Below are 10,747 nucleotides of genomic sequence, written 5' to 3' on the forward strand. Positions count from 1 at the left end.
TTATTAAAGTAATCATATATATTTAGCTAAAATTAAATATATCACGTTTATCATATCATATTATCATATATTTATTCCTCAGATAAGCCATATATACACCCTCGCTTTCTATTTGTAAATCAGCCATAACCTCAATTTCTAACAAATCTCATCAAGTTTATAACTTGACATATAACCTCACTCTCGATATAATCTCATTTTTCTATCATACAGATCATTCCGATTCTTTCAACCAATCTAATAATTTAGTTAATGAAAGCTACTTTCATGATTTGACTGCTAAAGATCTTCTAATGCCCAATGTGATAAGAAAGCATAACCTTAGCTGCTCACAAGCAGGCTTCGATCATTAGGCCCCATTGCACTCTGTCAGTGGCATCATTAGTTTTATTTAATTATGGCTGCGATATTGATTGCTTTGTTAAAACATATTATATGAACCCCTTCTCAAACAACGAGAAGTTCAATTTAATGAAATACGATTATAGGAATATCTAAGCGAAGACCTCGGCACGGCTCGGCTCGCCACAGATCTCGTAATTTATTTGATAATGAATAATGATGTTGATTTGACACTCTCTCGCCACGGCTCAACATCAAATGGATTTCGTCACGCTTCTAAGCAGCCCAAGCAATTGCTAGAGCTCTATTCTATTCAGGCAGTCCCTAGGCACATCATTTGGCTGCGTAGGCAGCTCATCGTGCTACTTGGGTAGAGAGCTCCATGTGAAGTTTCTTTTGATTTCGAATTTAATTAGACTCCAACTGATTCTCAATAGCTATTGAATTTGTACTTGATCTTTTAATGGAGCATGAAATCTAGAACATTTGATTCAACCAAAAAATAGAAAACCGACCGCTAATGATGCCTCTAATTGGTTACTATAAGCTGTGTGGTCCTAACAACCGTGACAAAGGTCGGAGTCCTGTGAAATCAATCGTATTCATAATGAAAGTAAAAATTTGTCTATACCCTGGAAGTCGGAAGAAATTCTTATCGAAGGTATATAGTTTTTATGTGGGCAGATAGAAAATTGCCGTCAAGTTTTCTATATTCTATATAACTTGGTCCATCTCTTTGGCCATGAATATGAACTAAGCGATCTCGTAAACTACGAAAGCTAGAGACATCAAATTCCAAACGTACATGTGTATAAAACCTACGCCATATAAAAGTAAATATATTTATTCGAAAACCCTATTACATCTGTTTATTATCGACAAGAATCGAGAAGGAGCACTATATACATTATAAATTCCCTTGTATATGTCTGTATTAAAGTATTCTGTAGCACAAGGCTCAGGGTTTCTGCTAGTCGAGCACTCCCGACCATTGCACTCTTACTTGCTATAATTAGAGAATTCGTAATCAAAAAACTTGACTGTCTGTCTCTCATAGATACACACACATCTATCTCGTATTTCATGCACCCTCTTAACTGCTGTGGCATAATTTATAAGCTTGTCTGTTTCGTGTCGACATTCATCAAAAATTTGCAGCTCTTCTGCTTCTTCTTCAGGTTCTCGTTCTGGTTCTTGTGCAACTTCATTAAAATTAGCTCATAAAATTTGCAGCAAAATCTTGTTTAGTTTTCATTTATGGCTCAATGCATGCAACCTACACGCATCCGCATCCGCATCCGCATCCGCATCCTTGACAGACGCATTTCGAGCATAATTTGCTGTGACAGCATTTGCCTGGGCGTCCGTAATTCCACTTTACCAAATGACATTTAATATGCAAAGTTTTCGGCAGCCCCCGAAATGCGCGCTTTATCTTTTGGCTTGACTTTTGTTGATTTTAGCACCGACAGCGACAGCCGCACACAGACGCACACACACAAGATCTATAGATCTACGATGCACTTGTCTGGGCCTCTAAAGAGCATAGCATATCAAAGTCTTTGACTGACTAACGAGATACCCTACTGTGCGCAACTGCCTTAGGGCTATGTAGATTTATCTATGTAGATTTATCAAGGGAAGTCTTATTAAAGTGGGTTACTCATTGCTTCTACTTTAGATCAATTTAACTCTATAAACTTTTGGAATATCCTCAAAGAAGTGGAGCATGTTTAGGTATGCTCATAAATTGATCGAATTTTCCCAGTCGTGCGATTATAAAATAAGCTTGAGCGAAGTGTGAAAGAGATAGGAACAGACGAAGAGCCGGACATACGGAATAGCAATCTTATGAATAGATAGATAGAGGGCGGAAGTAGGCAGAATTTCAAATATAATAAATAATTATATATGTATATATCTAATTCAAATATATATAATAAATATAATAGTTCACATAAAAGTCAATTTGGCTTTACACTCACTCAAATGGTCAAAAAAATACTTGTTCTATGCATAGCCCCCTTACATATAAGGCTTGCTTCGCCTGTTTCTAAACTTGAAACACTAAACTCTCTATTTCATTCACTTTTACAGGGTATTCAAACAATAACGGGCATTTCAAAGTGCATGCTCTCCAAATACCCTTTATTACAAAATAGCTGAGCATGCTTTACGGCTCGCACACACACACACAGAAACACCAACACAACACACACACACCCACACAGAGAGAGGCAGAGAATCGTAAAGTTTAATGACGCCATTTTCGAGTCGCGCAAAGTTGCCTTTTGAAATATGAATAGACCCTCAGGTTGGGCATAGAGACAAGGAGCTCGCCATCTAATGCTAAGGAGATTAGTTCAATGGCATCGTCAGCGCCGTCGTACTCCACGTTGTCGGCTTTTTCGGTTGCTCCACCAATAAAATTGGTTTATGCGATCTGCCAGTACAACACAGCAACAACAACAACAACAACAACAACTTTTTGCCAGCCCACTTTTCAATCGGGCTGTAATTGACATTGTTTTCGTAGCTCCTGTTGTCCAGGACAACAGCCGTCCTTAAGCCCGGCACGAACACACACAAATTAAGCTCGTAAAATTTAATATTTTTGCGCAAAACTTTGCCGAGGAGGTGAGTATTAGTAATTTATTAGTGGCTTAGAGAGCGCTGTGGAGTTTACGCCCTGGACTTTGCTATGCATAATTTGTCCTGGGTCCTTGGGATACTTGAGATACTTTAGAAAAGAATAACATAAAATTTAACTACTGTTCGAAGTTGTTATTTTTTCTCCTTTTCTTTTTTAACAATACTCTATTTACATAATTCAATAAATTGTAAATTTCATAATTTATCAGACTTTTTTCTTGGGTATACATACTTTAAAGAATGGAATAGGGTATTCTCTTTTTGAAAATACTTCTCGTCGTTCAAGTGTGTACCGAGGTTTGTCTTAGGCAAGTCGATTTAGCTTAGAATATCCCTCTGTCGATAATAAACACATCTCCTATTCTCACAGATCTAGGTCCAGTTTATCACAGTTTCTGAGAAGCAGACTTCTAAGTTCAATCGTTCCACTCATCTCTAATAACTCGACCCACATTACAGGGTATCGTCCAGCTGAAGCACTCTGCTAAAATGTTCTTTAAAGCCTACGCGTGCATTGCGTGTCTTGAGGAGTTTACCGCTACGCTGATTAGACTTTCCCATAACCAACATCTCGTTTTGTATTCTCACCCCTTTTCGGATCTGCTAAGTGCCAATCAAAATAAGAATTTTGACAAAAGGAAAAAGTTTCCCAAGGCAAATTGCGTGTGCGGTGGTCTACCAGCATAAAATTGCTGACGGATTTTCCCCAGGGTCGAGGCCTCAGGTACGACCGAGCTCCGGGTCGACCCGAAGACTTAAACAATCCATCAAAGAAAACGCTGCGCTTTTCATAAGAATGCATCAATAAAGCAATAAAATGTCTACAAATCAAACGATAAGGTTAGCAGCGACTCCGAAGCTTGCCAAAGACATAGATATACAAACGTATGGGGATAAGTTTTTGGAAAGGGTTACGAAAAAGTCACGTACAACACGCACCGCCAACCGGCAATAGACTATTAATATTAATGGATAGGTTTAACACATTGGGCGTTGCAGCTCATTGCCATTGGGCGCATGGGCCTGTCAAGAAGAAAGTTGTCTTCCTCGCCCAAGGCCCCCCCAATCCACAAATTGACATGTGAGTGTGTGACACCCGAGCAGGCAAAGGGTGCAAGGCAGAACCAGCCTGGCATGACGAATATATATCTGGCCTTGGCTCCGCAAATCTCGTTTGTATACGCCACGAATTTGATTGATTGGCATTCAGATGTCGATGAATGTTTCGATAATCAAATCGTTTTTGGTAACTTAATGTGGTTTTGCTTGGTTATTAGAAGTTTTCGTTAAGGATAGGCTGGACAGGGATCAGTTATATTATAAACGGATCTATATCAGTATATTTTGCATGGGATACACACATACAGTTTAACTTTAACTATTATCGTTTATAGATCCTTTATTATATTTATTTTAGTGACAATTCTAATTAAGATATAAAGTTTCATACATTTGCTCTAAACATTTATTGAAATTTTACTTGTTTTAATTATATTTAACATGTTTTACTAAAAGGCTTTAGAGGCCATAATTAATTATTTCATTTCCCATAGGTCTTTTTTGAAAGAAAAAAAATATATGAAGTCTGTAAGAGTTATTGGATAATTTGTTTCTGTTCTTTGTGAATATTTTTAGTTTTAAAGCATAAAATCTTTGTAACAAAGTAAATATTAGTTTGAGCTTCAAGCTCAGCTTTTCCATTTCGATAACTTGTTTATCATATTTTGCCGGGAACTTTTACTAAATGTTAGAATTGTCAAAACTTAACAAACAATTTGCTATTTAAAACTTAATACATTATTAAACAATGATAGATAGTGTTTCTGAAACTTGATCTAAAGTAAATATGTTTGATAATATTGTCCATATTCATATTTTGCTCTATTATTAATTTATAATGTTAAAGTCATATTTGTTCTGCAAAGATAACAAAAATTAAGTTTATGTTCTTTTCTTATAAAAAGTCAACAATGAAAACTTAAAACGTTTTTAAAACAATAATTCCCAATCAATAGTTTGACTGAGTTATGACTCACTAGATAATAGATATATAGACTCTCCTTGTTAATATTAACAAAAATAATGTAAATCAATTCTTTCATTTGCCTTAAGCTTGAATTGCTTTCTTTAACAAGTAGTGTAATAATTATTCTAGGCTTTTCAAGTCGACTTATTCTGCATGTTTAAATTATAATCGCTTCCCCTTCTGGCTGAACACCTATTGGGAGTATTGATGTGACATTTCAAGTTCCATTTGGTGGTGAAGGTTTTGTTGCAATCCTCGCACTGGAACGAGCGTTGACCCGTATGATTGCGTACATGCCTACTGAGGTGAGAGTACGTCTTGAAGGTGAATTGGCAGTAGGGACAGATGTGAGGACGCTCCTCGCTGTGGACCAGAGTGTGTGTGTCCAGATCCGCCTTGCACTTGAAAGCTCTGGAGCACTGGCCACACAGGTGACGATGTTCGTTGCTATGGCACTTGATGTGTTTCTGCAGCTTTGACTGCTTGCGATAGGCTTTCGGGCAATGTAAACATTTGTAGTGGTGCTCTCCGACATGAGACTTTTGGTGTTTCATGAGGTTATCAATTGTAGTAAACGATGTCGAGCACTGCTCGCACTTGAACATACGCAGCCTACTGCGCAGTGTGATGGGATTGGTAATATTCTCGCAATAGCTGAGGTTTGACATCCGTGTGCATCGGCGCAGGGGATATCGATGAGTTGTTCCTGAATCAGCGTCAGCAATATCCAACGTAGTGGAATCCGGTCGATCGCACTCATTGACTAAGTTTTCCATGATCAACCTCTCGCAGCTGGTCATTTTTCTTTTATATGGCTTGCTTTGTTTCAAATTCCATTTAGATTCAGATTCATTGTCCTTCACTTCGTCATCCGTATCTGTGTCCGCCACAGTGACACCATCCGGATATTCCACGCTTACTTTCATGCAGAGCAACTGATGGCTCTGCTGTAGTCTGCGCTTGAATCGAAACGCGATTTGAGCATTTAAACCACAGGAGACGCAAATCTTCTGAGGCAGCTTATCGTCACGAGCGATCTTAAAATCCACCAGCTCGTTGAGCATCTCCGCCACACTGAATTCATAATCAGCCAATGGCCGATCGCAAAATATATCCACCAAGGTATGAGACTCGCTCATACAAGCACGGCAAATATCCATTTTCATTAAATTTTGTTCGATTTTTGGTTATTTACATAAATATTTTGACATGATCGCTCACGTGTAAAAGTGACAATAAGTATCGATAGAGCTAGTAAGATACTGCAAGTCGTGAAAGGCGACTTCCAATACGAATCTAAATATCGATACAGACGATTGCAATTTAAATCACGAGCACTTCACGAGTAATCGCTGTCATTTAACCTTTCCAATAAAGGACTCAAGCTGCCATCGATACTATTGTATGTAAGTGCCATCGCAATTACAATTGCTCCAATTTGATAACATTAAAGTCAAAGCAAAACTTAAATACTTGTGACGCAATAGCCAAATTGTTGTATCTATCGTCCTCGTAGACAGTCGTAACTCCTAGGGCAACACGGCTTTTCGACATCCAATTTGAAGCAGTGTCCACCCACAATTACGTTGCGACTGCGCCACATTTCCGTTTTGACCAAATTTCAGAGCTTGTGATTGACTTGCGCTACGCTTTTATGTTCGACTGGGACAAGTGAAAATGAATTTTCATTCCGGAATACGCAAAAAAAAAAAAAGGAGAAAAGGCCCACAGATCGAAAGTCAACGAAAAATGTCTTGTGTTATAAAAACTAATGATTGGCAATTGGTTTTTACTGTTATTGCCGCGCCCTGTTTCCTTGTTGGGCACAAAGGCGTGGCAACGTGGAACTCAAATTGGAATGGTATTGAAGCCGAAAGAGAGAGAGAGAGAGAGAGAGTTCTACGCATTGTCTTGCAATACGCATAATTTCCAGCCGCGTGCACTTGCAGGAAAATCGTAAAATTTGATTATTATAACTTCCTTTCGTCGCTTGCTTTGCATTGTATTAATTTATGTATTTATACTGCAGATCTTGCTACATCTTAATTGTTTGCGCTTCCGTTCGAGATGCTACATTAATTTCGAAGTAAATCCCATGGTCGCCTTTAACTAGCGAAGAGTAACTGTATCCATATAATGCGAGCCAGGTAAATTAAGTCGGGCAGCGAATTTAAGCAAACAATACAATTCAACATTGTTGCAGGCCTTCAACAAATTCTAATTTATTGCAATTATGTGACGCATGTCACACTCACTGCTGACCATTGACCAGGACGCCGACACGTGACCAATCTGCTTGCCCCGGGGCCACTGATTGGAAAACACTAAACAGATAGGCTAGTCGAGCGGGCGGCCAGACAGCAGCTGTCTGACCATTCTATAGAGATTTATTTTACGCTGATAACACGCTTAAGTAAATGCAGCGCACACACTCCGTCGTCGTGGACGTCACCCAGCTCCCAGTTCGAGTTCGTACAATTTAAATGGCGATTAAATCTGTTGGCATTGATGGATGTGTCCAAGGCGGCTGCGTGGCTAGCGGGCCGACTGGCTGCCGGGCTGTTCTGTGGTCAGTCTGCAGGATGCGGCGCCGTGTTAACACTTTTGTACAATTGCCAATTTTTCGCCAGCGCCTGCTGATGAGCTATCCTCAACAACCGAGCCTGGCCTGAGTGTGTGTGTGTGTGGGTGGGTGGGTCGCCTGGTGGGTTTGCCTGGTTGATGGCCAGCGGTGGCTTTTGTGGTGTTGTTCTCGGCTGAAAGCCTGTTGTTGCTGTTGCTGTTGTTGTTGCTGTGAGTGGGCGGACATTGAGTTGGGCTGGCATGCGGCTACACTTCAATATTCATTTGAACGCATAATTAATATTGACGAACAATGTTGCCGTGTCGCTACAATGTTTCAAGTGCACTGGGAGAAAGCTAAGCTTGCATGAAGATATTTATAAGTATATGTATGTATTTATGTATTTAATTAAATAATACATTAGATATTAAATATGTATTATGCTACATTTAAATAATTTATACATTACATATTTAATTTATGATTTACTTTAATTTTTGTAAACCTCGTCTTGCAAATATTCAAAATTCTGCTCAATAATCACGGTATTCTCATGTAAGACAACATATTTAAATATTGAATTGAATAAACATATAATTAAAATATTTAAATATATAATTAATCATAATAAAATAAATAATTAAATATTATATTACATAGAAAATGCAAATATGCGCGAGTTTTGACTGATTCCAAAGTCCATATATCTAGGCATGTCCGGTATAAATTTGTTATTGTTTATAAATATGTATTTTAAACTATGTTATAAAGAAAATTAATTAAAAATATTTTAAAAATTAATATTTAAAGAAAATATATAACTGATGTATGAATTTTATTTTTCATATTTAAATCTCTGTTTACAGTATATAAAATGAATTGTTTCTCTCAGTGCACAGCCTCATCATTGGCCATCCCTTATAAACTGCACTCGCCGTATACTTGGCAGTTAATTTTTATAAATTTCCATGTCATGGATGTGTTTTCCGTAGCATTTTCCGCATGCAACATGTTTGCCATTTTCATTTGCCTCCCGAGTATCTCGGATTTCATTTTCGTCAACTGGCAATCAGTAGGGGCGGCAGCCAGGAGGCGGGGGCGTAACTTTTTGTACTGCTGCTGTTGCTGCCGCTGCTGTTGCTGCTGGTTCTTCGTTTCATTTTCTATCTGTCAGTGTCATGTCACGTTCAGCAAAATGCATTCAATATGTGCAATTGTTGTTCGCTTGCGAAGCTGCAGGAGTGTAAATTTAATTTAGTTAATTGAAACAATTTGTTGCATGCGACAACAGCAACAACAATAACAGCAGCAGCAACAATTCGTCGCGCCGTGAGTTCATTGAAAAGGCAGCAGCAGCAGCCGCCTCCTCACATGCCACGCCCATTATGCAATACACGTTTTAACTGATTTTCGTTTGAGAATTTTCTTTTTACATGCGAAATTATATAGAATCTGTTCGGCGCCTCGAAACATGTCAATTTTATGTGCGTCTGGCAGGACGCAGCGGGCGGTTGACTCTCTCTCTCGATCTCCCTCTCTCTTTCACTCTCACTCTGTTCAATTTGATTGAAAATCCATTCAATACACTTTGTATATTGATATATTAATTTATTTATATATGTATTTTTATTTTATTTTTGAAATGCTTTGGTCAATTTGCGTGCAAATTGAGACAAAGCCAGGACAGCTCCGGCCCGGCCGCAGCCAATATACCACGCCGTATATGAATTTAATTAAAATCCTTTATCTCTCCAAGCATATGCATCCAGCTTTAAGTTTCACTCTAGAGACAATTTGCAGCCAACTTCTTTGTGTTGTGTTGTCAACAATGCAGTTCGCATTCCTCGCATTTAATTACAAACACTTTGCCTGAATAAACTAAGCAAATTAAATAAATACGTGAGCTATTCAAATGGCGAGCTGTGCGTGGTGTGAGGCAGGTATGGACAGGTGAGCAGAGAGAACGACTTCATTATACACTATTTAGAACTTGATTAAAGTGCAAATAGAATTTTCAATAAAGTATTCATGGTATATATTCTTGGACTGAATTGTAATATTCCTCAATTTTAGTATACGTATATAAAAATATAATTATCATTATAATTATTATTTTAATATACATATATTAAATATTTAAATGTTCAATTTATGAAAATTTTATTTTTTTACTATTAATTAATTAATTATTAATAAAATAAAATGAAATAAATATTACTATTTACTATTTCTTATTAAAAAATTATTATAATAATCTATTAAAAAATATTTTCTCATGAAAAAAATATTAAATATTAATTAAATAATTATTTAAAAAATGAAATGAAATAAATATTACTATTTACTATTACTTATTAAAAAATTATTATAAGAATCTATTACAAAATATATGCTCATGAAAAAAAAAAAAATTATTAAATAAAATATATTTTGAAAAGTTCCTTTTTTACTTTTTTTAAGCAGAATAAAAGCCGGTTGAATTATAAAAAAAAGAAACATTTCTGAATATAGCCCAAAGAATGTAAACAATGACGCGCAGTTTATTTATATATTTCTTAATACTAATTTAAGATATTGTTATTTTTATCTATCTATATACCCACTTATAGATTAAAGAAATATATAGTACATCAACAGTTAACTATATATTTATGTATATAATATAACCTTTTAGGTAAAAATGTAGACAATTAAATGATTAAATATTTTAGAATTATTTTTAAATATTTTCTTTTAGTTATTTATTATTATTTTTATTAATTTTACATTTTATTTTATTTTTACATTCATTTAAAAGTGTTTTTAGTCTATAAATTGTGGGCTCCATTACATAGAATATATAAATTTTAGTTTATTAATACTAACTACTACTACTAATACTAACTACTCTCCTCTTTCTTCTCACGTCCTTCAGGGCCGTTCTATCACCTCTGGTCACACTCTACTACTACAACAGCAACTTCAACTATTGTAAATGCCATGATTAATTCACGTGCATTACGCAAAAAACGCATTTGAGCGTTAAAATGCAAATTACAATAAATTCCAATTGCACAGGCGGCCCTGCCCAGTGGAGCCGAACCACAGCCCCGCCCTATAGCGAGCGCTGGGTAAACACTTAAATTTGCGTAAAATATCTCGTATTTACCTTGCACTTGACGCTA

The 10,747-nt window shown here is 36.7% G+C and overlaps 1 protein-coding gene and 1 long non-coding RNA gene across 2 annotated transcripts; one reads left to right on the forward strand and one right to left on the reverse strand.

Annotated features, from left to right (window-relative positions):
• Positions 1-4,918: 4,918 nt before the first annotated feature.
• Positions 4,919-6,265, reverse strand: LOC108652558 (uncharacterized). Its single transcript, XM_018102771.3, has one exon. The coding sequence runs from the start codon at positions 6,184-6,186 to the stop codon at positions 5,155-5,157; it is 1,032 nt and encodes a 343-aa protein (XP_017958260.1). The 5' UTR covers positions 6,187-6,265; the 3' UTR covers positions 4,919-5,154.
• Positions 6,266-6,434: 169 nt separating this feature from the next.
• LOC108652560 (uncharacterized) lies at positions 6,435-7,973 on the forward strand. Its single transcript, XR_001925631.3, has 3 exons — positions 6,435-6,976; positions 7,050-7,167; positions 7,224-7,973. It is a non-coding gene; the product is annotated as an uncharacterized LOC108652560 (long non-coding RNA).
• Positions 7,974-10,747: the final 2,774 nt, after the last annotated feature.

Source organism: Drosophila navojoa, chromosome 4 (genome assembly GCF_054131105.1).
Source record: "Drosophila navojoa isolate 15081-1374.11 chromosome 4, UAZ_NAV_1.0, whole genome shotgun sequence".
NCBI lineage: Eukaryota > Metazoa > Arthropoda > Insecta > Diptera > Drosophilidae > Drosophila > Drosophila navojoa.

What these genes read in the sequence shown, in the direction of transcription:
- LOC108652558 (XM_018102771.3), bottom strand. Translation starts at nt 6,186, where the DNA reads ATGAAAATGGATATTTGCCGTGCTTGTATGAGCGAGTCTCATACCTTG.